The 27,826-nt window shown below is 44.9% G+C and overlaps 2 protein-coding genes across 9 annotated transcripts in view; one reads left to right on the plus strand and one right to left on the minus strand.

Moving 5' to 3' along the window:
- si:dkey-94l16.4 (transcription factor 20) overlaps nucleotides 1–27,205 on the plus strand; it is a 59,333-nt gene extending 32,128 nt beyond the window's left edge. Inside the window, exons 9-10 of one of the 2 annotated variants that reach the window (XM_061756362.1) lie at nucleotides 5,513–5,732; nucleotides 27,068–27,133. The gene's annotated coding sequence lies outside the window, so the exon portion shown is untranslated. Of the gene's footprint in view, nucleotides 1–5,512; nucleotides 5,733–27,067 lie in introns of both variants that reach the window. The other variant, XM_061756363.1, reaches the window with a different exon arrangement.
- wu:fj29h11 (uncharacterized) overlaps nucleotides 101–27,826 on the minus strand; it is a 64,333-nt gene continuing 36,607 nt past the window's right edge. For 6 of the 7 annotated variants that reach the window (XM_061756344.1, XM_061756343.1, XM_061756342.1 and 3 more), the window contains 20 exons: nucleotides 27,022–27,234; nucleotides 21,631–21,812; nucleotides 21,296–21,479; nucleotides 19,219–19,361; nucleotides 18,053–18,234; nucleotides 15,577–15,836; nucleotides 14,655–14,880; nucleotides 14,394–14,571; nucleotides 13,605–13,731; nucleotides 13,418–13,504; nucleotides 12,998–13,183; nucleotides 11,723–12,000; nucleotides 11,493–11,641; nucleotides 7,088–7,172; nucleotides 6,045–6,159; nucleotides 5,191–5,322; nucleotides 4,858–5,106; nucleotides 2,199–2,331; nucleotides 1,941–2,106; nucleotides 101–783 (listed from right to left, as the gene is read on the minus strand). In XM_061756344.1, coding sequence (XP_061612328.1) covers nucleotides 373–783; nucleotides 1,941–2,106; nucleotides 2,199–2,331; nucleotides 4,858–5,106; nucleotides 5,191–5,322; nucleotides 6,045–6,159; nucleotides 7,088–7,172; nucleotides 11,493–11,641; nucleotides 11,723–12,000; nucleotides 12,998–13,183; nucleotides 13,418–13,504; nucleotides 13,605–13,731; nucleotides 14,394–14,571; nucleotides 14,655–14,880; nucleotides 15,577–15,836; nucleotides 18,053–18,234; nucleotides 19,219–19,361; nucleotides 21,296–21,479; nucleotides 21,631–21,812; nucleotides 27,022–27,234 — 3,686 coding nt within the window. In that variant the 3' untranslated portion in view covers nucleotides 101–372. Of the gene's footprint in view, nucleotides 784–1,940; nucleotides 2,107–2,198; nucleotides 2,332–4,857; nucleotides 5,107–5,190; nucleotides 5,323–6,044; nucleotides 6,160–7,087; nucleotides 7,173–11,492; nucleotides 11,642–11,722; nucleotides 12,001–12,997; nucleotides 13,184–13,417; nucleotides 13,505–13,604; nucleotides 13,732–14,393; nucleotides 14,572–14,654; nucleotides 14,881–15,576; nucleotides 15,837–18,052; nucleotides 18,235–19,218; nucleotides 19,362–21,295; nucleotides 21,480–21,630; nucleotides 21,813–27,021; nucleotides 27,235–27,826 lie in introns of those variants that run through there. The other variant, XR_009785694.1, reaches the window with a different exon arrangement.

Consider the following 27,826-nt stretch of genomic DNA (forward strand, 5'->3'; position numbering starts at 1 on the left):
GGCTTGAGACGCAACGAAAATCACTTCATCCGTCCGTTAGACTCTCGTCACCCTGCGCGTGCGTGGCGCACGCTTCGGAAAAGGCAGGAGACAAATGTAGTAACGTGGAAAGGATTTAATCTAAAAAGGTATACAGATTGAAAAGGTAGGCGAGATCAGAAGTGGCTTCAAACATCAATATGTGCACAAGCGACATTTCATTCAAGTTGTACATTAAAAATATGTGGGGGAAAAAGTGTTTTCTCAAGAACAAGGAACATGACTATTTAGCGAACAGCAGCTATATGGAATACATATAATAAAAGTGCATGTTTGAAGTTGGAATCAGTGCAGTAAGAGTAAAGTTACAAAGGCTAATGATAGTATTGCCCACTACACGAGGAGAAAGAGTTCCAGCGTCTTGGTGTGAAGATGCTGCGCCAGGTTCCGGATGCGACACAGGCGCACGTTCTGAGCATCGCCCGCACTGTACACTCGGAAGATGTGGTAGCGTTCTTTCCTCGTCAGCGCGAAGTCCAACTCGTTGGCCGAGAGGACGACGAACGACCTTTCTTTCTTCTTGGTGGACTTCACCTCCACATATACCACCTCTGCCGCCGTCGGCCCGAAGGTCAGCTCGAAGTCGTACGGCTGCCCGCTCTCGCCGCTCTGATTGCACCACACGACCTGCGTGGGTCGGCCCGGATCCGCGCCGTCTCTCCAGTGGCAAAGGAAGGAGTTGACCAGTAGCTCCCCCCATTCGCCGATGGCTTTCATGTCCCTGTGGTCTTCGGTTATCACCACCTGGAGGAGAACGGCACCATCTATTTGAGAGCTCAACCTTCAACGCTTCGTTGACATTGTGAGCTTGGTGGAACTACCGCAATTAAGTCAATAGAACTCCAAATAATGAAGCTGAAAGTTTGTCCCACTTTCTCCTTTAATGCAGTGTTCCCCAACCTTCTTTGACCCGCGGACCGGTTAGGAGTCGGCATTTTTCACACGGACCGGCTGTGGTGGCGTGCATATACACACACACGCTTGCCCCGCTTCCGCTTTGTCCTTCGCCGTTCGTCCACCGTGGGGGTCGGAGTTATTGTCGGCGGCCAGACCAAACTGCCGTTGCGTAGCTCCTCAATGAGAGGAGATTTTGAACCCCGTAAAAATAGTTCTGCCTGTGTCGAGCAGCACCCTACGACCGTATCTGCATCAGAGCGGACTTGGTGCGTGAGAGTGTGAACTGTTGCGATAAACCCGTATTGTAAGTAGGATTCCTGAGATAGTGTTGTTTCGTTCGCCAACGTTTCGTTCAAAAGAACAAATCTTTTCAGTAAACGTAATTCCGTTCTTTGAGCTCTCCCGCCGTTAAGCCAGCCCGCTGGGACCGGAAACAGAAGCGTTCTGTGCAATCTCGACGTGTCCATTGAGACGCGCAGGCTGTTGCGGCGGAGAACCCGCGGGGCAGTATAAGACAGACATACGGATATACTGTACTGGAGACCCAGTCTTCTCAGTACGGCAGTAATAATAGTCGTTCTCTGCAGAGGATAAAGAATATATGCCTGTGAGTGTTGTTATAGTATCTATCTACGTGTGTTGCTGCACTGTTTGTGTTCAGATAGCCGTTGCTTAACTCATCCACTGACAGCCCTCCCAGTAAACGTGGATCTTTGACTTCTAAAGCCGTCAACGGCAGTGAATGAGCTCAAGGGTGACGACACTGGCACACGGATGACAATTGGTGTCACTCGGATCTCGGAGCGTACAACTCGCAGGGACGGATAGCTTTAGATTTCTGATCCTAAATCTGCAGTCACGTGTGGCGTGTTTGTTGTGTTGATTAGAATACACTATGAGACTGCACTAATTATATAGTGTTTATAAAAGCTATTGTCTCAGTGCAGCACATTAGTGGTTTCTACCGTAGTACATGTCAATAAATATATTGAAACAGTACTGACAGTGGAGGGTCTCTGGCAGTTGACGTCCAAGTCCTCAAGTGTGGCCTGTGGGGGTGCGAGTTTGTTCCACATGGGAAAGTCCAAGTTCAAAGGGAGTCTCTGGGTCTCTGCAGCCGTTTGGGAGCCTTTGAATATGCTCGGCAGCACCACGGCCTCTGGCACAGCACTGGAGGAGACGCAAATACAGGATTACTCTGGAAAAATGTAGGAGTGAATATGGACTCGCGGATTTTTTAGGAATGAGGACATCAAGCGTACAGGCCGTCTGCCTCAATGGGCTGCGCAGAGGGAGCGCTCGGAGCCGGTTCTGGATCAGTCAGGCTCTTCTGGCTCGCCTCCTCTCCGCTCGCTGTACAGCCAGATGTTGATGTTTCGCTTGGTTGATGGCGGCCTGTCGACAGGGGAACACCACATGGAAAAAGTCATATACGCACGAGTATCTAATCTCTCTCTCTCTCTCTATTTCTCTTCACTGTTGTGGTAGAAGCGTTAGCATTTCCGCTATTGATGGAATCCCATCACGCTTGCATATCATCATGCTACTATTGACACCGCAGATGTATGCTGTTCTCTCGTCCCTTCCCCCATCCACATATCATCAGTGTCTCTCTCGCTCCCTTCCACGAGGGGCGGTCAAAAAGCAACGAGCCCAATTTCCCTCTAGTTTTATGAATTGCAATAGAATAGCAATATACAAACAGAAATCGATGGTTCATCGCGATGAACAAGGGCGTGCATAAACGCCAGCCTTGTCAAATTCAGTAAGCTGCGTTTTTAACCATCACCGGAGAAGTTATGACCTCTAATGGCTGCTTTGAAAGGCCAAAAGAGGTGATAATCTGACGGCGGGATGTGATATGGTTGTCCAGCCAAAGGAACTGAAGACTTCACAGAGGTCGCTCCAAGCAGGCTCTTGGTCTTCACCTTTGATCCTGTGGCAGCTTCCTCATGCACATCTTGCAACCTTTCCAAAGCAAGAAATTCATTCACAGCTCTCTGCTGCCGACGTGCATGTAACAATGAGGTCATTTCGAAAATGGCTGACAGAAAGAGGTCAGGCTTCAAACTTTAAACTACAAACTGTGAGAATTTTGGGGGGAGGAAGGAAAAGTATTAGTAGTTCAACTTCAATTGGGCTCATGACTTTTGGACTGCCCCGCGTAGACTCTACCCTGTCTCTCTAACCGGTCGAGGTAGATGGCCACACCGCGCCAAGTATTTTTTTGCCCAGATGGGAGGTTTTCCATTCGTCACCCGACAGCATGCTCACTCATTTGGAGTTTCGTTGGCACTCTGAAACAGTGGTTCTCCACTGTTGTCGCCTTCGGACCCGCCTTTTCTTACCGTTGCAAGGTGGTGACAAACTTTTAGAGAAGAACAATAAAGCATTTATTGATTGTTTTGCTTAAAATAGCCTCTGTAAACATGTACGGTACATTATATTTTGAAATGCCATTTCAAATGAGTTTGACATACCGCCGAGAGCGTATTGTTAAGCAGAGGCAGAACTGTACTGTATTTGTTTACGGAGTAAACCCGTGACTATAGCACAAGTGAGCAACATTTCCTGTTTTTGCTTTTTCCCCACGGAACTTGGTACTGTAACAAACAAAAAAATCCAAATCCAATTACAAATCTGAAAAGGCGGGCGGGGCGGCATGGCACGGAGGGTAAGTGTACGCCCTGAAAGCGGAAGGTTTTTGGTACGTCGTGTGGGTGTTGTGTCCCTGGCCGAGACGCTTCATTCACACCGCCTACGAATGAATGCGGTTGCACGGTTGTTGGTGATCAGAAGGGCCGTAGGCTTGCGTCATACTGCACCACGGCAGCTGTGGCTACACAAGTAGCTTACCGCCACCCGGGTGTGACTATGGAGTGAAGGAATAATGCGTGCCATTGTAAAGCGTCTTTGAGTTCCTTGAAAAGCGCGATGTAAGTGAAACGCGTTATTATTATCATTCAAATGAATACGAGCCACAGTTGAAAATCACTGCTCTAAAATGTATTGAGAGCATTAGCAGATAACTAGCAACCCTTTACTGCTCAGCGACTGTTTGTTTGTTTTTTTGTGTCAATGTCTTTCTGTCTCCAAAGTTGTACTTTTGTTGTGAAGAGGCACACTATAAAAACATAAACAAATGTGACTCAGAGCAAACCCAATTCAATTACTTCAGACATATTTTCAAACATCTACAGAAGTACATGCAGCTAGTGTGAAAGAATGAAATGCAGTTTTTTAATACACTAATGGTCTTCACCAAGACAATGCCAAAACAATAGATCACAGCCAATCGCTGGTGCCGGCCGGGCGTACCGGCCGCATCAGCAGTCACTGAAATTCAGCATTTTTCCGATCACATCAAAGTCTGCAAAAACCCCAAATTGATCTTACTTCGACTGAAACGTTTTGTACACTCGTGCAGTCAAAAAGACTTGTTTTAAGACACAAGATCTTATTTTAATTCAATTCACACTAGTTCCACTGGCAGATGTTTTTCTTTTACTTCAAACATTTGTTGCCTAAAATTAGCGACGGAAAAAAATCTTTCAAGCTAAGTCGTATGAATTGACTTGATACGATTCTTAAAATAAGACATTGTATCTCCAAAAAGCCTTTTTGCTTGGCTGAAAGTTAAAATACAAATAAGATCAATTCACGAGGTAAGATTTTGCACTTTTGGGATGTGATTGTTGAATTCTTCTCAAGATGATGCTCTGGTGAAGGGTGTGTTAACATTTGTCCTCTCCTGCTCAGAAAAAGGTCTGTGCCGGAATCAATCTTACGTGTGTGCTTATATCCATTATTATAGCAGTATCATTCATTTGGTGGTGTGAGATCTTTTTTTTTTCCTCATATCAAATATGTGCCTTGGCTCAATAAAGGTTGGGAAACACTTGAGCCTGGTGCAAGTATAACCTGAAGGTTGTGCATCGGCGGCATCAGACTGGCTAGCGGTTCTCTGCGGTCCGAGTTGGTTTGCCGTTCTGCTGCTGGTGTTCTTTAATTGTTTATCACCATCAGTGTTGCAGTTCTTCGAGCTTTGTGGAGCAACATCTCTGCCACTCTCTTTGGCAGGGGCGTCTTTCTGCAAATCTCTGTCCTTGGGCGCGGCAGGAGGTGGCCACTTCTTCAAAGCGGCTTCTACCGCAGCTTCATCGGCACGTCCTGTTGCAAAAACGGGGGGAAAAAGTAAGCTCGTTGCACTGCGAGAGGATGTGAAGATGAATTTCTGAAGTCTGCGCCTCACACCTGACTGATGGCTTCCTGTATTGACAACAGATGCTCTTGGAGGCCAGGAAATTAATGTCGCCTCTCCGTCTTGTTGTCCAGGGCGAGATGACTCTCCTGGGGAATTGGTGGAAGTAGGACATCTCGATGGGGCTGGAAAATAGAATTTATTTTCACATGAAGATTTTCCGTGTGTCCTCTCGTTTTGATCTTCGGGGTCTGTTAACAGCTCTGCTCTCTTGAGACGCAGCGCTCAAAACATAAACAAAGCCAAAATCTGCATATGTAAGGAACAACCCAGGCAATGATGTGTGTGTGTGTGTGTGTGCGTGACTGAAAATAGGAAAACGGACATGGGATGATGATGATGATGATGATGATGACGACGACGACGACGACGGCGGCGGCGGCGATCGAGGGCAATGTCACATACGGAACAGGATCAACTGCAGAAATACGAGCTCACCGAGTGACAGAGGCGCATAGAAATGAGCCGTATGCTGTTACAATTAGATTTCCTGCTCCAGTTGCTCTCCTGACTCTACTCCGTCACATAGCGAGGGGTATTTTGAACACACACTCTAAAATTAGCCAATATGATTAAGGACACGAGATGGAGACGAAGAACATGATGAAATCATTGTGTTGTCTATGACCGCAAGTGAAATGTACATTTAGGGCACTGTCGCAAGTGAAATAATCCGGTGGTTACACTTCAACACATTTGATCTCAAACACACTTAACAATAATGTTGTATTGTCACGTCTTGAAATAAAACCGTTCGGATCATTTCAGCGAACACTGGTTAACGCTCGTGCTGCACAATATTAGAGGCCATCTTTCCTGCGCAATTGGAATGGGAATGTTTCCTTACTTCTTTCCAGGGTCACCTCTGGACGAGGAGGCTCTGGGACTTCCCACTGCTCCTCTTCGCTGGGCAACTCTCTGATGTCCTCCTTCATTAAAAACCTCTTCAGGGCTGCTGGGTCCTATTTTGGTTAGAATGTATTGTCAGGGTTAGAGTTCATCGATCAACCCGCTTGACCTCTCGACCTACTCGGCACTAACTGACCTACCTTCCTGTGTACCGCATACTGAACCACCTTTAACCGTGAACTTAACATCATAAACTCATCAATTCAGTCATTAGTTCGGACATTCTCATAACACTGAAATTGTAGATGAGCTGAATTAAGTGTGTGGTAAAAAAAAACTGCACTGATCAGAGATGATTTTTTCACGTATATTTTGAAACGATCTTGTTATTCCAAATCGATATGTTCAGAGATACAGTAGAATAATAATATCCGCCAGTCCGAAGAACACTGACAGATGAGACTCGTTACGAATCCGTCAGAAACTCCAAGCAGAGACAACATTAAACCCAAGTAACATAGATTCTCCACGTCACACTTGCATTTGACTTCCAAATCCCATTATGCCAACTTTGATGTTTCTTCCGCTGGCACATCCAGAGAGAAGGCTCAATTATTTGAATCAAACATCCAACTGGGTCGTCGGCGGCGGAATGGATTATCACGGATTATAACGCGACCCGATTGTGCCGCACGTCTGCGGCCGCTGCACAAACGAACCACGCGAGAATATTATTCAAGGATATTCGATGCTAAAAGACCAATGATGAATGCGTAACTTTCCCACTTTGCAAAGCCTCTTGCTACTTGCTACTGCATTGTTCTCATGGGAATGTGAGCAAGTTGCCATGTAACGCGTACAGGCCTCCCTCTCGGGAAACCGCCTATTAGTTCTAGTTACGGTTGTGTGTGTGTGTGTGTGCGAGGAAGCGAGAGAAAGACGAGACGGAGAATGACAGGCCGAAAGAGCGTGAGCAAGCAAAGTCTCTTTCCCTGAATATGGATTCGTGGTCAATGCGTGAAGAGGTCACATATCGCTTACACTGAGGGAAGCGATCAGGCCACTCAGGAAATTCATCAGCTCTTTTCTGTGGCTGCTATCTGTGCAGAACAGTTTCACCAACTCCCTAAAAGACACGTGCACAAATGGAGAGCATATGGAAACGGTACTTTTGAATGGCGAGTATACAGTTTGGAGTGCCTGCTTGTCCAGTGTGTCTTAGGGCTGCACCACACTGGAACAAAATGACATTGCCATTCTTTTTAACCCAGACGTATATATTGTGATGTTCCAAAATACAGGATAACATACATGTAACGTGAAAATCTGCACACATTTCAATTTTTTCCTCTCTAGACAAAACGATGCTGAGTAGAACACAAAAGTATAGAAAGTCATTTGTATGAAGTCTACCTGTATTTAAATGAGGTTTGTCCCGATCTGATTTTTGGGATCGGAAATCGGTCTGAAGTCAACAAAAAAAAGTACCGGACCGGCTTGGACGGAATCTATAATCTCTGATTTTCCCACTCTTATAAAAAGCAGTCCATTCCCAGCGCCGCTCCAGCGTGTCTACCCAGCAGCGCCCGGAAGGCATGCATTTTTCATACCTACTGTTGCTGATTAGTTTTCTCCGTTTGGGTAATATCACTCGATGAAGCCTTTTCTAACAGTCCATACTGCAAAATAAGAATGTAGGATTATTCCGAATATCGGATCGGTCCGGTATCGGCGAAAACTCAAGGCTGCAATATTGGTAACAGATTGTGAAAAAGTGAAAAAGTTGGCTCGGGACATACCCAATTGAAATGCATTGTAATAGCCAGACATGAAGTCAAAATCATTTCTTTTAATGCCCACTTATACTGTAGAGTCATTTTCACATTCCTAAGACTATTCATTCGTTTGTAGTCAATCGGTTATTTTACACCTGTGTTTGAGTATTGCTATATTTGAGGGCATTAGTTTAAGCTAAACTTGAGTCGACATGGAGTTTGTGCCTTCAATAACGCTGTGGCCCCCCCCCCCCCCCCTCCCCCTCCAAGTGTAATCTGTTGCGACAAGCATTGCTTCGTCACATTCTGAAGAGAGATACCGTAAGTGCATGCGCGTCATTGCTTCCCGTGTCCTCGTTAATACTCATCATACAAAAAAAAAAAAGTATACAACAGTCTGGACTGCTCTGCTTGTGTTTGATGGGTTATAATTTACGGTAACATTTATGCTAATCTTATTAGCATGTACAACCCCAATTCCAATGAAGTTGGGACCTTGTGCTAAACATAAATCAAAACAAAATACAATGATTTGCAAATCATGTTCAACCTATATTTCATTGAATACACGACAAAGACAAGATACTTAATGTTCAAACTGATAAACTTGATTGTTTTGAGCAAATATTCATGAACTTAGAATTTTATGGCTGCAACACGTTCCAAAAAAGCTGGGACAGGCTCATGTTTACCACTGTGTTACACATCACCTTTTCTTTGAACAACATTCAATAAACGTTTGGGAACTGAGGACACGAATTGTTGAAGCTTTGTCGGTGGAATTCGTTCCCATTCTTGCTCGATGTACAGCTTCAGCTGTCCAACAGTCCGGGGTCTCCGTTGTCGTATTTTACGCTTCATAACGCGCCACACATTTTCAATGGGAGACGGGTCTGGACTGCAGGCAGGCCAGTCTAGTACCCGCACTCTTTTACTACGAAGCCACGCTGTTGTAACACGTGCAGAATGCGGTTTGGCATTGTCTTGCTGAAATAAGCAGAGGCGTCCATGAAAAAGATGTTGCTTGGATGGCAGCATGTTTCTCCAAAACCTGTATGTACCTTTCAGCATTAATGGTGCCTTCACAGATGTGTAAGTTACCCATGTCATTGGCACTAACACAGCCCCATGCCATCACAGATGCTGGCTTTGGAACTTTGCGTCCATAACAGTCCGGATGGTTCTTTTCCTCTTTGGCCCAGAGGACACGACGGCCACAATTTCCAAACACAATTCGAAATGTGGACTCGTCGGACCAGAGAACACTTTTCCGCTTTGCATCGGTCCATCTTAGATGAGCTCGGGCCCAGAGAAGCCAGCGGCATTTCTGGGTGTTGTTGATTAATGGCTTTTGCTTTGCATAGTAGAGTTTCAAGTTGCACTTCCGGATGTAGCGCCGAACTGTATTTACTGACATTGGTTTTCTGAAGTGTTCCTGAGCCCATGTGGTGATATCCTTTACACATTGATGTCGGTTTTTGATGCAGTGCCGCCTGAGGGATCGAAGGTCACGGGCTTTCGATGTTGGTTTTCGGCCTTGCCGCTTCCATGCAGTGATTTCTCCAGATTCTCTGAACCTTTTGATGATATTATGGACTGTAGATGATAAAATCCCCAAATTCCTTGCAATTTTACGTTGAGGAACATTGTCCTTAAACTGTTCGACTATTTTCTCACGCACTTGTTCACAAAGAGGTGAACCTCGCCACACCTTTGCTTGTGAATGACTGAGCAATTCAGGGAAGCTCCTTTTCTAGCCAATCATGGCACCCACCTGTTCCCAATGAGCCCGTTCACCTGTGGGATGTTCCAAACAGGTGTTTCATGAGCATTCCTCAACCTTCGCAGTCACTTTTTGCCACCTGTGCCAGCTTTTTTGGAACGTGTTGCAGCCATAAAATTCTAAGTTAATGATTATTTGCTCAAAATAATAGTTTATCAGTTTGAACATAAAATATCTTGTCTTTGTAGTGTCTTCAATGAAATACCGGTTGAACATGATTTGCAAATCATTGTATTCTGTTGCAAGCAGAGATGCAATACTGAGGCCACCAAACCGGACCCCCTCTACACCTCGGCTGCGCCTTGAAATTCTATCCATAAAAGTTATGAACAGAATCGGTGACAAAGGGCAGCCTTGGCGGAGTCCAACGAGTCCGACTTACTGCCGGCAATGCGGACCAAACTCTGACACCGGTCGTATAGGGACCGAACAGCCCGTATCATGGGGTTCTGTAACCCATACTCCCGAAGCACCCCTCACAGGACTCCCCGAGGGACACGGTCGAACGTCTTCTACAAGTCCACAAAACACATGTAAACTGGTTGGGCAAACTCCCATGCATCCTCGAGGACCCTGCCGAGGGTGTAGAGCTGGTCCACTGTTCCACGGCCAGGACAAAAAACACACTGCTCCTCCTGAATCTGAGATTCGACTTCCCGACGGACCCTCCTATCCAGCACCCCTGAATAGACCTTACCAGGGAGGCTGAGGAGTGTGATCCCCCTGTAGTTGGAACACACCCTCCGGTCCCCCTTCTTAAAAAGGGGGCCCACCACCCCAGTCTGCCAATCCAGAGGCACTGTCCCCAATGTCCATGCGATGCTGCAGAGGCATGTCAACCAGGACAGCCCCACAACATCCAGAGCCTTTAGGAACTCCTGGCGAATCTCATCCACCCCAGGGGCCTTGCCACGGAGGAGCTATTTAACCACCTCGGTGACCTCAACCCCAGAGATAGGACAGCCCGCCTCAGAGAACCCAGATTCTGCTTCCTCATGGGAAGGCGTGTCGGTGGAATTGAGGATGTCTTCGAACTATTCTCCCTACCGACTCACAAAAAGGCCCGATAGGACCCCTTCTTCAGCTTGACGGCATTCCTCACCGTTGGTGTCCACCAACGGGTTCGGGGATTGCCGCCACGACAGACACGACCACCTTACGGCCACAGCTCCGGTCGGCCGCCTCACCAATGGAGGCGCGGAACATGGTCCACTCGGACTCGATGTCCCCCGCCTCCCCCGGAACATGAGCAAAGTTCTGTCGGAGATGGGAGTTGAAACTCCTTCTGACAGTGGATTCTGACAGACGTTCGCAGCAGACCCTCACAATACGTTTGGGCCTGCCACGTCGGACCGGCATCTTTCCCCACCATCGGAGCCAACTCACCACCAGGTGGTGATCAGTTGACAGCTCCGCCACTCTCTTCACCCGAGTGTCCAAGACACGCGGCCGCAAGTCCGATGACACGACCACAAAGTCGATCATCGAACGGCAACCTTGGGTGTCCTGGTGCTAAGTGCACGTGTGGACACCCTTACGCTCGAACATGGTGTTCGTTATGGACAAATCCATGATGAGCACAGAAGTCCAATAACAGAACACCGCTCGGGTTCTGATCGGGGGGGCGTTCCTCCCAATCACGCCCTTCCAGGTCTCACTGTCATTGCCCATGTAAGCATTGAAGTCCCCCAGCAGAACGATGGAGTCACCAGCGGGGGCGCTCTCCAGCACCCCCTCCCGGGGCGCTTCAGCTGCCCCCTGCTCCAGTGTGTTCCACTAACGTGTATGTGTTCACTGTGATGGGTTAAATGCAGAGAACAAGTTTCGTGTGTGACCTGAAGGAAGATGCTGGGCAGCAGCATCGCCATATGACCCATCACACACAAACCTGCAGATGTCCAACTTGGCTGTGAGGTGATCTTTTTGGATGCACAATTCCTTCTTATCCTTCAATTGACAGATGACATCTGTCATCTCCACCACAGCATCCTCGCCGTCGTCCACTTCCAGCTCGTAGCGGATATACAGTTTACCCACCTGTGAATAACCATTGAGAAACCCAACTAGTGACTTTGATTTCCATTTGAGCCATTTGTATTTCCAAGGCTACTGACTAACCTGTGCAAATTTAAGTCTCTTGATCTTTTCTGCGATGTTGTCCTCAACAAGTTCTGAATAAATATCCGCCAGCTCCTCGTGGTGGTAGAGGAACTTCTGGACGTGGGGGATCAGTGATCGCACCATGGCCTGCATGGGCACACAGGGCCTCCAGCTCTCAGTGAGGGACTCCATGTTGACACACTGAGAGAGCAGACGGATACCGCAGATGTTCATAAATGCCAATCTGTCACTCTCGTTGAAGGCGGGAATGGCTGGTTCTCCTGGCGCTGTCCTCCCTGGGAACCAGAAAAATCAAGTCCAATTCTTTCAGAATATGTGAATATTTCGAAGTACAGTGGAACCTGGTTTTAAAGGACCCCACTTTCACAGATAGTAGAAGTCACAGACTGGCGCCTTGAGCCACATGGCTCATTTGCATGCGCCAGGACGCATGCAAATGAGCTGCGCTCTTAAAAACGGCAGGCCTGTGGTTCAAATCCTGGCTGCAGGAGGTAAGTTTGGATAAACCTTCAAACTTTTCAAACATTTTCAAGCTTTTTTTTTTTTATATTTACAGTAATTTTGTACTGTATTGTTAGTTTTGGGCAAATTTTTTGAACATTTTGTACTGTATGGTTGTATTCAGGCCATGAGAAAAAGGGTTTTAATATAACGGACAATTGGTTAATGTTTTACAATAAAAATCAGCAGGATGTAGGCTAATGGTTAATTTAGCTGACGCAAAATTAGACCTTTGGCTAAAAACTTGACATTTTTGTATTAACGTGGTTTTCTCCGGGCACTCCGCTTTCCTCCCACATCCCAAAAACATGCGTGCTCGGTTGATTGAAGACTCTAACTTGCCCGAAGGTGTGAATGTGAGTGCGAATGGTTGTTGGTTTATTTGTATGTGCCCTGCGATTAGCTGGCAACTAGTTCAGGGTGTCCCCCGCCTCTCGCCCCGATGATCGCTGGGATGGGCGCCAGCACGCCCGCGACCCGAGCGAGGAGAAGCGGTAGAGAAAACGGATGGATGGATGGATGGATGTATTAACACAGAGCAAGCCGCTCTTTTCTTATCCTGAAGTTATTGTCGGTGTTCAGACTTTGTGCTTTGCCAGGGATGGCCGACTCTGAACCAATGGAGTGACCTTTTACCTCAATGGAACTCTGGCGGTAATGCAGAGGGGAAAATGCTGCGAGGAACAGCTAATTTGACGAAACCACCTCCGACATCTTGCTTCAAATGTCTTCCAAAAATCAAAGACTTAATTCCTTAACGTAGCAGCGTACCAGAGAAGCCAGTATTTTTCCTTGGTGCGGTCTTCTTCTCTGCTGGTGGCAGATTGAGGAGGCAGACTTCTTTGCGAGGTTTAAAGACCTTCTCCAGCTCTTTACTGTCTGCTATCATGGGTTTACGTGCCAGGCTGACCCAGCTGTTATCCTTGGTGGGGAAGACCCTCTTGTCAGACACCATACCTAGATGCAAGGAATGAGAGGTTTCATTTTTGCGTCGTTCATGTATGTGTCTGTTGAAGAGGCAACAACTTCGAAGTCGAACGCCTCAGTGTTTCTCTGTCCTCGTTCAAAACGATCAGCAAGCAGAACAATAACATTTGTTTTCGTATTACGTCTGGTTACATATTTCTATCTTACCTATTGATGAGAACGAAGAATGTTTCGTTGGGTGTGAGAGAGTGAGACTTGACTCACCTTTCAAAGTGGAGCAGTAATTGACATCGAGCATGGACTGAGGCACGGCCTCATGGTCACCAGACACTTGAATTTTACATTTGTCGGCTGTCGAACATGCAGAGAAATGATTGTCTATTCAAATATACCACATGAGGCCAAGTGGAGAATAGCAACTGCGAAACAAATTCCATACCAACGGTCTTACCAAGCATAGCGTAGAGCACTGACACGTCCTGGAGGACTTCGGCAGTTGGGATGGGAGATGATGAAGCGATGATTTCCAAAAGACCGACATATTGGTTCATGTTGGGGCTGGCATCTGCATTCAGCAGCTAATCAAATGTAGATAAGGATACAAGTAGAGATTTAGCAGATAGTGATCCCAAAATGAGCAGAATTAGTTTGAGGTGAAATAAGCCAGATAGGTGCATCGCAAATTGCAGTACAGAAAATGGATGGCTATAGAAGAAGTGCATCAGCAACACGTTTACTACCGCTCGTAATTCATCATGAATATGAAGTCCAGTGCTGAACTAAAGAATAGCCAATATATCTAACTATTTTCGATACTGCTTCTCCTCATTAGGGTTGCCTGTGCCAGCGGGTTAGGCTCCGGCACGCCCGCGACCGTCGTGAGTTCTGAGCGCTACGGAAGATGAATGAGTGAACGAATATTTACTATTGAGAGGCTGAAATTCGGAGGATAAACAAGGTCTCCAAACAATGAAATGATTTTCAAAAATCTTTATGGATGAATTTGCTAATTGATTCATTGTTGCACATCGACTTTCAAATGTTCATGAAAACATTCCATGTACAGTTCACAAAGGGTTTGCGACAGTTTTAATTATTCCACATATAATTGATTTCAATCGCAGATTTAGTTTTTCAAAGTGGACCAAATCAAAGTTCCACTCATGGATTCGCAGTACCACTGAAATGAGACATGAGACAAAGATGTGATCCTAAAGTGCAAAGGAATAGAGTAGCGTACTCTGATAAAGAAGTCTTTCATGCCTTCCAGTTTGCTATAGAAAGGAGCCAGGACTTTGGGCTCCTCAACGGGGCTCTCGGGTCCACGCGTCAGTGGTCTGTAGCGCTGGAACATGTGAGTGGGGTCACTCCAGCACACCTCCCTCAGGTTGTAGAAGCGTCCTGAACACCAGCCATTACTTCGCTTGCGCAAAGCCAAAATTCGATGAGTGCTTAGTGGTGGATTCAAACAATCAATATATCGATGCTGCCAGTGACATACCCGCGGCATTCCAGTAGTACGAATACAGCCGGATTATGATGGAAGAGCTCCTTTAGGCTGTTCTGGGGACAGTTTGTGTGGAGATAGGTGTAGATGTTGTGGATGTGCTGAACGGTGGATGTGAAATGTGTCCCCTCTGACGCATTGTCATCATCGGCTGTGGGTTTGATGCACCACTCCTTCAGATAGGCAATCAGAGCATCCACGGATACATTGGATCTTATTCCTAAAAGAGGAATCAAATGTGTGAGAATGTCTACTCACTATGTCATGATTATCGATCACGGCGAGACAACAGTATAGCTGTGTCCCAATTTCGGGGCAGCGCCCTCCGAAGGACCCAACCTTCAAAGGATGCAGTCCCTGAATTGGGACAGAGCGAATGTTTCAAAGTTTCATTAACTCCAACTGCATTTGAACCGTTACGACAACAGATGCTAAGGCTTCACCGTAAACAGAGGTATCGCTGCATTTGTTTTCATGACAGCCAATCAGGCTTCTCGCCAGACATTACTCTAATGGGGAGGAATACCTCCCAATACTAAGCCAGTTGTGAAATTGCTACTGTGCCCCACACAATGCAAATTGGAGGTGTGGCGACACCCAGAGAAGCACATTGACTCCCAACCAACCTCACTCGCGTGTGTTCAGCCTTTTCAATAATGTTATCCTGGTCAGCTTTGCGGGGAGCATGCCGGCTGACTTCGGGCGAACAACTACGCCCTGGATTGGTTGCCTTTCAATCACAGGGCACATATGGAGCTGGACAACCTCTCACAGTCATTTTCACACATCATTGGGTGGGAACGGAACCAACCGCACCATCAGTAACTATTTGCAGTCTCCCTCACTGGATATTTTCTTCAGTTTCTCTGGCTACATTCAAAGTAAACGGTTATTCAGATTCCCAACAGATTCTTACCCAGGCTTTTGCTGAACTCGCTCGGATCCATGTTCACGTAATAGACGTGTGTCCCGAGCAGGTAGGTGATTTCAGGTGCGTTCAGGTAGACTGTGTTTGGACAGAGGTACTTAATCTCTGTCTTTTCGCCTTCCTGCGGGCGAAAGGCTGGCATCCATTCGAGACGACACAGGAAGTGGTAGAAGGAAGACTTGGTCGTTCTGATCGGCCGAGCATCTCTGTCGATCACCTGCGCAGTGAGGTACTGAGAGTAGCGATGTCTGAAACCATGCGTGAATATAAGAAATGATTTTCAAACATTGTGTCAATTAAATCTAATAGCATACACAGAAGAAGCACGTTTGACAGGTCACATCACAAATTCTGGTCCAGTGATGTTGACGCTTCGCATTGCTCCCAAAAGTGGCAGAATCAGATTATTCAACAGCGAGAGGCATTCAGAGTCAGACGCGTGAAGAAATTCCCATTCATGCTTCGATGAAAAAATGAGCTCATGTGCAAGTGACCAGTTGAGTAAATGCAAGTTACTTCGTGTATACTGAGAGGCCTATCTATGGTTTTCTAAGAACACAATACTAGTCGTGGGCTAAACTTTGCTTTGTCCGTAAAGTCCGACACTCATTCTCCTTGTCACCTGCGATCTCGCAATAGACTTCACAGTACAGTGATGCCTTGCGATATGAGTTGAACGTGTTCTGTGACGACACTCCTATCTCAAATCGTCATTCCCCATTGAAAGGTAGCAATGTCCTCTCACCATTGTTCCTGTCATACGGTGTTGCATGTTTTTGTTTCATATTTAGGATAAACGTTTGAATTCCCCATTTTCAAACATTTTTCCTCATGCTTTTGAAATTCTAGCGCAAAAGCTGCAGCTGGCTACTACTGTGGACTGAATGGGTGGCAACATGGGGGAAATGAAAGATCAGTATTTTGGGGTTAATAGCCCGTCAGCAACATACTGAGGGGGGGGGGGGGAAATAATAATTGTCATATTTTGATTGTTTAATAAAGTCCTTGCTTGCTCCTCAAAATTCCACCGTTGCTCCTCAAATACAGAAATGATTTGCAAAACTGCTCCTCAAAGAAAAAAAATAAATATTTTGAGCCTTGATAATGTAATATTGTACATTATACAACAGAGTAAAACATAATAAAATAGAACGTAAAGAATTAAACAGTTTGTGTGTTAGGATTTCATGCTACAATCCAATTCAGTGTGCTGATACAAAAGAAGAATAAAGTTCTAGCTGTACTCAGTAAGTTGCTATAATATTCATCATTTTGGTAGAGGATAAAGAATATACCTGTGAGTTATATTATCTGTTCTTCCACCATTTGTGTTCAAACATCCATTGCGTAAAGGGATGTAAAACCTCGACAATCGATGCTAACCATTAGCATGTCAATGGGATTTTAGCATTAAGCGGCACGGTTAGCACATGTGAGGACCGGGGTTCAAATCTGTGTGGCTGCGTGGCTTTTCTCCGGGCACTGCGGTTTCCTCCCACATCCCAAAAACATGCATGCTAGGTCGATTGAAGACTCTAAATTGTCCGTAGGTGCCAATGGTGGTTTGTTTATTTGTGTGTGCCCTGCGATTGGCTGGCGACCGGTTCAGGGTGTACCCCGCCTCTCGCCCGAACATAGCTGGGATAGGCTCCAGCACGCCTGCGACCCCAGTGAGGAGAAGCGGCTCAGAAAATGGACGGATGGATGTTAGCATTAACCTAGCAGGCCATGCTGAAGGGAAGGTAGTCTGGTTGTTTTGGACAGTAATAAACTGTAAACCATCTGGGAGTGGCATTCAGGTCGACTTGAAGCCTCTTTTTGGAGGAAATATGAACTATTGTGAGGTGATGTAAATGCCACCAAGCAGCACTTGCATTTCAAGTTTGCGCTTGTAAGTCAAAGCAAAAAATTGGCCAGATGACTCGAAAAGCCCACGAGTCGGGTCACTTGTATCTCAAGGCACCGCTGTATTGGCTCGACTCGGCTCGACTTGGTTTGGGGCTGTCCATTTTTCTACTTCCAATTAGTAGACATGAGAAACCACACACACACACACAAAGACATGGCTTATCAAATGCATCAGAATGACATCAGCTAACACCAAGAGAAGAGAACGCTTCTCGGCAAGTCATCTCATTCAAGAGGAGACCGAGGGCGGCCGCGACAAAGTGGAAACTGTGGAGTAGAATACTGCCGAAGCTTAGGCACAGCAACACTGTCAGCTACTGTAACTGTCGCGTGTGTGTATATTTTGGACCAGGCGAAAAGAGCCCGAAAAAACTCTTCATAATTGTATCAGTGATCACCAAATGGCCACATCAGACAGGATTAGAGCCATTATCTTGTTCAGTCTAGACACTATTGTGCGGTATTACCTCTTTCAAACAGTCAAGTGACTGCATCTGTTTCTCATGGGACAATATTCATTTGACAGGATAAACCCTGTGTTCCAGTCGGTCGTTACCCTGTGTTCCAGTTGGTCGCCAGCAGATTTCGCAAAGCCTTTCTCTGTTCCAGGAGGCAGGGAGCAGTCAGCTGGGCTGTGGCCAGGGCGTGAAACTCCTCGCATGGGTAGTCGTCAAGCACACAGTCCTCCCCGGGAGTTTGGTGCCACATTGTGCTTTCCATTGACCAGGGACTGGAGTTCTAGAAGTGTACACAACAAAAAGAAAATTGGTCATTAATGGTAAATATCCCATGTGTCACGCATTTACTCCACAAAGCAGCAAAAGAAATGAGTTAACAACAATGAGTTATGGTTGCAGCACAAGCTAAAGCAGGCATCTGGAATTACCACCTGCTGACATATGTCCTACTTGTCACCTGCTCTTCCTGCCCACGCAAAACAGCTAGTGATCTCAGGAGTTTTTGTGGGACTGTGCCCTCGTCTACACTTACTTTTAAAATCATCCCACTGTGAGCTAAGAACAAATCCTCATCAACACTCAGGCAGGGAATCAGAGTTAACATCCATCTGCTTTTCCCCATTAGGATCATAGGTGAGCCGGAGCCTATCCCAGCTGAGTTTTGGCTAAGAGGCGGGGTCCACCCCGGACTGGTCGCCAGTCAGTCAAGGGGCACGTACAGTATAGACTAACAACTATTCACACCGATGGAGAATTATTTAATAACCCGACATGCATCTTTTTGGAATGTGAGAGGAAGCCCCAGTGCCCTGAGAAAACTCACAAATATTATCCCAATATTTGTTCACTGATACAACAATTATGTGATTGGAAGAAATCCATCTACGACACATGACATTTATGTCACCGAAGAAGGTAAAACGTTGAAACCAAAAGTATGCATAACAAAAGAACGTAAATAAGTGCTTCAAAAATGACAGCGCTAATATGGGTGTCCAAATCATGTACAAGTCCCCATGCTTGAGCACTGGAAAGCATCCGAATCAATACCGGCTACAGGTGTAGAAAACACAATGGGATGTAATGCAAGACTGATATTTGTCTACAGCAATTTCACTTGAAAAAAACATTTCTGGTCCACACGAAGACTGTCAAGGGCATGCAAACTAAACAGGTGACGCTATGGCCCATAACTGAGCGTAGTTGCAAATTTAGAGCATGCTTTGAGAGCGATAACGAAAAAGTTGAGTGACGCCGTCCTCACCAGTTCTTCGGGTGTGAGAGTCTGCCTCTCTTTTCGGATGATGAGACCATCTCTGACACCCAGTCCGGTGAACAGTTGTCTCCATCCTGCCATATCATTGTCTGCCTGCAAGTACTCGGGACTCAGCAGAACCCAGTCGTAGCCTGGTTGACGGGTGGCAAGGTAGATAGTAAAGGAAATGTTATTGTGGAGGATCACAACATAAGAATACATGTCATACAATGTACAAATAATGCAAAACGATGATACCAATACAGTGCAACCGCTAAATTTGAATTCTCTAAAGCAGGAGTCCCCAACAACTGGACTGCAAGCCATTTGGTAATGGGCTGCACAGAGAGACTGAACAAACATTCGTTTTTGCATCACGCCTGTGCCTCTGTCAAAACACTAATTTGGTGTCATACGAGCCGAGAAAATGTAACCCCAAATTCTAGCATACATGAATAAAAAAGAAATTGTTTGGAGAGCTTCTCTGAAGGCGGCACGGTGTAAAACTGGTGAGCACATCTGCGTCACACTTCTGAGGACCGGGGTTCAAATTCCGGCCCCGCCTGCGTGGGTTTCCTCCCACATCCCAGAAATGTGCATGGCAGGTTGATCGAAGACTCTAAATTGCCCGTATTGCGTGAATGTGTGCATGACTGGTTGTTTGTTTGTTTCTATGTGCCCTGCGCTTGGCTGGCGACCGGTTCAGGGTGTACCTCGCCTGTCGCCCAACGATAGCTCCGGCACGCCCGTGACCCTAGTGAGGATAAGCGATGCAAAAAATGGATGGATGGAGCTTCTTTGAAAAATGGGAACAGGCCAAATAATGAGATCATATCAGACAATATGCATCCACAATGGAGACAATATTGGTAGTCCTACTTTAGGTACAGGTTTATTGCCAGTTAACTTGCATGCGGCAAAACCTGCCCCGTGTCAAAGTGTCGCACCGGGCTCGCATTGCAAATAATGAGGCAGTGAAGCCATCGAAACAAGCGCACTGCATTAAAAGACTAAGCTTTGGACTTTTTGGGAAAGAAAAAAAAGAGAACCCCAAGATGAGACCGCATCAGTGAAGAGAAACTCCCACAACTTATATCAACTACAGTCGGTGTATATTCAATCATGGCTGCCCTAAAGAGTGTAACAATAGGCTGTGAAAAGTGAGCTGCAATTATTGATACTTGGAACAGAAGTGTTATTAATCACTGTTTGAAATTGTGTGGTGACAAAAGTGGTGTGGTTTCCTCAAAGCGTTATAGTTTTTATCCTTTAATATTAACTTGCAAGTCTTAAAACATTTCCTGTACACATCATAAAGTCAAATTGTTTCCATTATTTCAATGGGAGAAATGATTCAATAGACCGATGTCCTGGAACGCACTGGGTTTGACCTCAGAGATACCACTGAAGTTATTCTAATATTACAAGCATCCGAATCCGAATCCGAATCATCTTTATTTGCCGAGTATGTCCAAAACACACAAGGAATTTGTCTCCGGTAGTTGGAGCCGCTCTAGTACGACAAGAGACAGTCAATTTACAGAACACTTTGGAGACATAAAGACATTGACAAAAAAACAATTGTGCAAAAAGATGCAGAGTCCTCAGTTCGAATGGCTAATATCGCAATAGTCCGGTGCAATGACCATTGTGCAAAGGGCACTGAGACTTCAAGGAGTGGATGCGGTTTAAAGTGACGAGTAGTGCGACAATCTGGGACAATGGTTGTGCAAATGTTACAGATACTCCTCAAACAGTGTGCAAATGCTACTCTGGCACGAGTGGCCAGTATATGCAAATAGTGCAGCACGGCGAGACAACTACAGCGAGTGCACGAGTAATACATCATTGGCCCCACACAAATGTGACAACCAACTCAAGTCCAAAAATTGCCAGCTTGTTGTAATGGAATTATAAGTTAGCTGTTTAAGAAGTTGATCGCAAGAGGGAAGAAGCTGTTGGAATGTCTACTAGTTCTAGACATAGTTCTAGGGTTTGACCTCAGAGATTCCACTGAAGTTCTTCTAATATTAGAAGCCTATCTCGCAACAATAGCAGTGTGCAGCGTGAGAGTCTGAGTGTGTACCGGGCAATGTCTTTGATAGGTCCATGTTGCCATATGCTTCAGAGAAGTGAACCCTGCTCTGCCCTGGACACAGCAGACCCCTGTTGGTGAGGACCGGTACTGCAATGTCTGCATACTCCTGGGTGGAGGTGCAGTGCTGCTTGATAAAAACCAGGTAACTCACGACCACCGTCTCTGGCTTTGACTGCGGGGAAAATAAAGGCCAGGTAAAGGAGAAAGATGAGAGAATGATGCAAAATAGGCCCGATTTAAAAAACTATTCCAAACAGAAAATCACCACGTGCTTTTCTCACAACTCAAAGCGGCACAGTTGATGCAGCGTAGAAAATATGTACCTTCCATTTTTCGCCTTTCAACACAGGGTAGATGTGCTGCTCCAGAAGCTCTTGTGGCTCAAGATGATGAACTCCCAGTCTTCTCAGCAGCTCCTGCACCTGCTGACTTTCTAAAGGTTCCACACAGCTCAGCAGAGATGGGTGAACTACGTTTATATCCTCATACAATAAGGACAAATGTCCTGTAGGTGGAAAAAAGCAGAAAAACTGTGTGCTTAAAGCGCTTAATTGTCTAAAGCTGTGAGGATAAGCACTACACAAGATTAACAATATAAATAAATACAATTGTATGCAAATCATATCCGATCATATCAAATCCAGCTATATTTACAGAACGCTTTGAGAACAACACAGTTGGCCAAAGTGCTTAACACGGCATAGCATCAACAAAGAAGATAAAATCACACAGATGAAAAATACCAGTAAATGGACAAAATACCAGGGATATAAAACCAATGGAAGACAAAGGTAATAACACCAATTGAAACAATTGTCAGAAAAATATAACAATAAGCCAATCCAAAATAAAAATACAATTCAACATCTCAAACTGAGCGAAAAGCCAGAGGAAAACAAAACAAATGTGTTTTAGTGGGGATTTAAAAGGAGGTGAATTGCCCTGTCTCAGGTGCTGAGGCAAGCACTTTAACTACAGTGGGTACAGAAAGTATTACATTGTTCACTCTTTGTTATATTGCAGCCATTTGCTAAAATCATCGAAGTTCATTCCCCCACTAATGTACAGCACGCCAGACTGCTCAGGACCTCAGACCGGGCCCAAGGTTCACCTTGCAACAAGACAATGACCCAAAGCACACAGCTAAAATAACAAAGGAGTGGCTTCGGAACAATTCCGTGACTGTTCTTGAATGGCCCAGCCAGAGCCCTGACTTAAACCCAATTGAGCATCTCTGGAGAGACCTGCAAATGGCTGCCCACCAACGTTCACCATCCAACCTGACAGAACTGGAGAAGGTCTGCAAGGAGGAATGGCAGAGGATCCCCGAATCCAGGTGTGAAAAACTTGTTGCATCATTCCCAAAAAGACTCGTGGCTGGATGAGCGCAAAAGGGTGCTTTTACTAAATACTGAGCAAAGGGCCCGGATACTTCTGGCTGTGTGATATTCCAGTTTTTCTTTTTTCATAAATCTGCAACAATTTCAACAATTCGGTTTTTTTCTGTCAATACGGGGTGAAATCTGGGCGTCCCTGCTAAAGCTACTGCCCCGGCGACCCGACCTCGGATAGGCGGTCGAAAATGGATGGATGGATGGGATGGGATGATATGTATAGATTAATGAGGAAAAACATGAATTTAAATGATTTCAGTAAATGGCTGCAATATAACAAAGAGTGAAACATTTAAGGGGGTCTGAATACTTTCCGTACCCACTGTATGTCTGAAAGCATGCATCCTGTCAGGTTCAGGTTTTCACGGTGTTGGAGACGAGAAGTTGGGAAGCAGGGAGGCAAGAATCTCCAAATGATATTTCATTCCAAAAACAAAGGCAAACAAGGATCATGGATGCAGAAAATGCGAAATTAACAAAGTCCAAAAAGTAGTGATGGCGAGATGAAGCTTCATGAATCATCGTAACACTAGTTATGGTTCATTTCTTTGATGCGTCTTCAATGCACATGTGGGCAATAACCGTGAGATGTGGAATGGTGTGATCGGTACAAACATCCCCGCAATATGAACCTGAGTGTTGCTTTCTTATTGGACTTCTCAGTTAGTCACGGATTATCCATAATGAACAACGTGTTCAAACAGAATCCGAATCCGAATCATCTTTATTTGTTGGGGAACTGGCCGCAGTTCGAGGATCAGCTCTGTGGTCAATCCTTGGATTTGCGGCCCAATGTTTTGGACACTCCGGCAAAGAGAGGTTCAGAGCTGTCAACCAAATCACTCACTGGTGGTTAGCTGGCTTTGAAGGTGGGGGGAGGATGCTGGTAGGACCTGCCGGACCCAAGTCCAAGTAGTGTTAGGGTCTGCTGTGAACATCTGGTGGTGGGGTTTCAACTCCCACCTCCGAGTGGGCCATGTTCTGTGCCTTCCCTGCTTATTGCTACCACTGCGACCCAACCCATGGCAAGCACAAGAAGATGGATGGATAAAACCATGTAAATGCATGACACCAATCACGAAAATGCAAATGGGAACTAAATAGCGATGATATCAGGTTATGAAATATCTTTCAGTGTGCACCTAAAAAGAGAGCATTTCCCACACATTTAGAGAAGGCCCCGTCCGTGGCCTATATTCCAAGACTGGCACTTTGTCTCTGTCATGCTGAATATTTTAAGAGAGTTCAAACGGTGACTCACCCTGCGGTCTCTCTGCTATCGCACACAACGTCGAACAAATGACTTCGCCTCAGAGCACAAGAGTTCAACATCCACAGTGAGTACTGCAACGCACTACACTTGCTGACCTGGAAACAAAACTTCCCCCATATCATATCCTTCAATGTTGACTTTATACTGTATACGGAGGGAAAAAAAATACAAATCAAACATCTCAAACCAGGGCCTGGCAATCAAATGCTACTGCTGTAGCAAAACCAACGCCTCCAAGTTGGTGACTCATAAGAGAACGTCAAAATGGAAGAATGGAGGAGAGTTCATCTGAGTCAACTTTCATGCTCGCCTTTCTAGACCTCAATGTCTACGCTGTATTTAGGTATGATGACGCACAAGCTCTGTCTATTCTGAGTGTGATGCAAGTCAAACACTCACTTCCACCTGCAAAAGTGAATCAATTCTCTAATCTATTTTACTGTCAACATAAATCTTTTAGTTAAATTGAAAAGAGAAGCCTGAAATTCAACTGACCTACATTCTGACAGGTTTTGCCTTTTTTGCAAGGCATAAACATTTATCCACAACGCATATACACCGCAGCCGTGTGTCTCTGTTCTTGTTTTGTATACGCTTTTATCTACAGATCAGACATCTGGATCTGATGCACCACTTAGAATAACCTTTTGTTTGACTCCACCCTCGTATTGGAACGCGTGACTGACGAGTGTGTTAGTTGCACTGAATTTCTACACTCAGTTTCAGATTTGGGCATTGCCTGTGAAGAGTACATTCATAGTTGTAACCAAAACCAGACAGCTGTTGTGTGTTTGGAAAAACAAGGACTTGCGAAGCGAAGAGAAGACCGGAAATCAATCACAGCTACTGCCCAAACATTGGCCATAACAAATACAACAATTTCCAATGCCCCGTACCAGACAGAAACCAATGGTGTGCTCAGTAGCAGGCACTGAAGTGGTGGATCAAGGAAAACACCACATCAAGGTTGATGAGAGCAATATTGTGACAGCTGAAAAGAAAAAGCCTAAAACAACTGTTAATGACATCCGCAACAATCTCCAGCGGGCAGGAGTGACAGTACTTATTGTTGACTTCATGAACAAAAGTACAGAGCTACACCAGTAGAAAAAGAAGAGAAAGGCCAGACTGGAGTTTGACAAAAAGTACATAGACGAGCCTAAAGAAATCCTGAACAAAAAAGATACAAAAGATAACCTTGACCAAAGTTCAAGCTAAAGCTTGGTCAAAGAAAGGATCTGCACATAATCCCCAACATACAAGGTCATTGGATGCAATGGGCCTCCATGGCATCTTATGGAACAGGCTCAATCATCTTCAGTGATGTAAGACATGATGTCAGCAGCAAAAGGAATTCACAAGTCTGCAAGTCTTTTTCCCCCCCTACCAAACTGAAAGATAATTGGATCAGTAATTTACATATTTTCTAACACACTGCCAAGCTGAAAAATAAGTTCAACGAGGGAAAGAAGTGGAAGGTTTTGTTCCAATGCTGGAAAAATAATGCTATTTGTGCATCAGCTGCATATGTAAATAAAAGCAGAATTGTGAATTCATGTCTTAGTGGTACCTTGAGATACGAGTTGAATTCGTAAATCAAAACACTCATATTCCCAATCATCTTTGTCCATTGAAATTAATAATAATAATGCCATTAATCCGTTGAAGCCTCCCCAGCCCCCAAAAATGGTGCAAGGTACATACAGGTTTTGGAGGAACATATGCTGCCATCCAAGCAACGTCTTTTTCATGGACGCCCCTGCTTATTTCAGCAAGACAATGCCAAAGCACATTCTGCACGTGTTACAACAGCGTGGCTTTGTAGTAAAAGAGAGCGGGTACTAGACTGGCCTGGCTGCGGTCCAGACCCGTCTCCCGTTGAAAATGTGTGGCGCATTACGAAGCGTCAAATACGACAACGGAGACCCCGGACTGTTGAACAGCTGAAGCTGTACATCGAGCGAGAATGGGAACGAATTCCACCGACAAAGCTTCAACAATGAGTGTCCTCAGTTCCCAAACGTTTCTTGAATGTTGTTCAAAGTAAAGGTGATGTAACACACGACCCTGTCCCAACCTTTTTGGAAGGTGCTGCAGCCGTGATTATTTGCTAAAAACAATCAAGTTTATCAGTTTGAACATTCAATATCTTGTCTTTGTCGTGTATTTCATTAAATATAGGTTGAACATGATTTGCAAATCATTGTATTCTGTTTGTATTTATGTTGGACACAACATCCCAACTTCATTGGAATTGGGGTTGTATCACGATTGCCAGTTGGTTTGTACTGTGTGTTTGTTATAAGGATTATGAAAACATTTCCAAACCAATTTCCACAAACAAATTGCAGCGGGGTGGCATGTGGTTCAAGAAGAACCCATAAGATTTTTGAGGCACTGGATGAAGCTGTGGCTACAGGAATGTATTTTGACCGTATGAGATTGATTTTCTTTAGGAATCATAAGTAATGGATAAGCAAAACACACAAATACAGTCTATGATAGGATTATTTGCAGTTAGCAGTAGAAGCTTTCCCCTCAGCCCAGAATCAAAACCAATAGGTGTCTTGCTAATACAGTGGGACAAACAAATAGTCCAAAGTCATTTTTCTTCATGGTTCAACCAGGCCTGTGCTTTACTGAATGCCTGTGTTGAATGGATTTGTTTGTTACACTCAGTGACGCTTTGTACAGTCGTTGATTTACACTGCACGGTTCAAGAGACAGATCTGATTTTTGTGCATGTAATGTAAATTGTGAAACATACCAGAGAGCATTAAATCAGAGCTGGGCGACGTAAATCCAGCCGAAATCAAGAAAAGCAGGAGCCTTTACTGTTCATAATTTTAACCACAGTACTGAATGAACTGTACTGTGTGGTGTATACGCCTTTTGTAGATTTACAAGAGGAGGAAAATGACAGCCAAGCTGGATCTCAGTCTACCATGACATCAAGCACATTTCACAGATTCATTCATATGAATCCTTATTAGAAAAACAGAACAAGATTCACACCAAATCCCGGACACATTCAAGTGATTAATTACCGGTTTGGGCTTCAGCTTTCTTTTTCTTTGTCTTGCTTTGTTCCAGTGGGAAAAACACACCGTCTCCATCCAGTGCCACCACACGCCCATCAGCCAGAGGGAATATGGGGAGACTCCGAAGAGTCTGCAAAATTGAGTCTCCATCCCCATAACCATGTTCCACAGCCCGGAAGTTGCAAACGAGAAGTCGAGCCAACTGATGCAGGCCGACATCTAGAAGAGAAAAAAGAGTCACTTACAGGTACATCTCAATAAATTAGAATCACGTCAAAAGCTGAATTCAGCTCGTTCAATTCAAAAACTGAAACTCATAGAGATATGCACTACACGTACAGAGTGAAATATTTCATGATTTTTTTAAATAGATATATCCCGACCGGTATGTATAATTTGGATGATTATAGCTTACAGCAAATGAAAACTGCAAATTCACCATGTCGAGAAACTAAAATATTACATAACAATCAAGAAACAATGAAAATGATTTTCAACGTAGAAATTAGGCACAAATATGCCCTCCGAAAAGTGTTTCGTGAATCTATATAATGTATGCGTACTGAAATAAATGGACTTTTCTACCATATTCTAATGTATGTTTAAGTGCTACGAATTCCAATTTACCAGTACTCACAAAACAATTTATTTATGCACACATATCAATAAATTGGTTGATTCTTTTTTTTTTTTTTTTTTGTTATGTACAGTAATACTAAAATGCTGCAGATTCTGAACAAGGCAGTCTATGATGAGTATGAATAAAAGGAAACAAAACCCCCCCCCAAATCATGGTTGAATAGGAGCGATT

This window comes from Phyllopteryx taeniolatus, chromosome 19 (assembly GCF_024500385.1).
Source record: "Phyllopteryx taeniolatus isolate TA_2022b chromosome 19, UOR_Ptae_1.2, whole genome shotgun sequence".
NCBI lineage: Eukaryota > Metazoa > Chordata > Actinopteri > Syngnathiformes > Syngnathidae > Phyllopteryx > Phyllopteryx taeniolatus.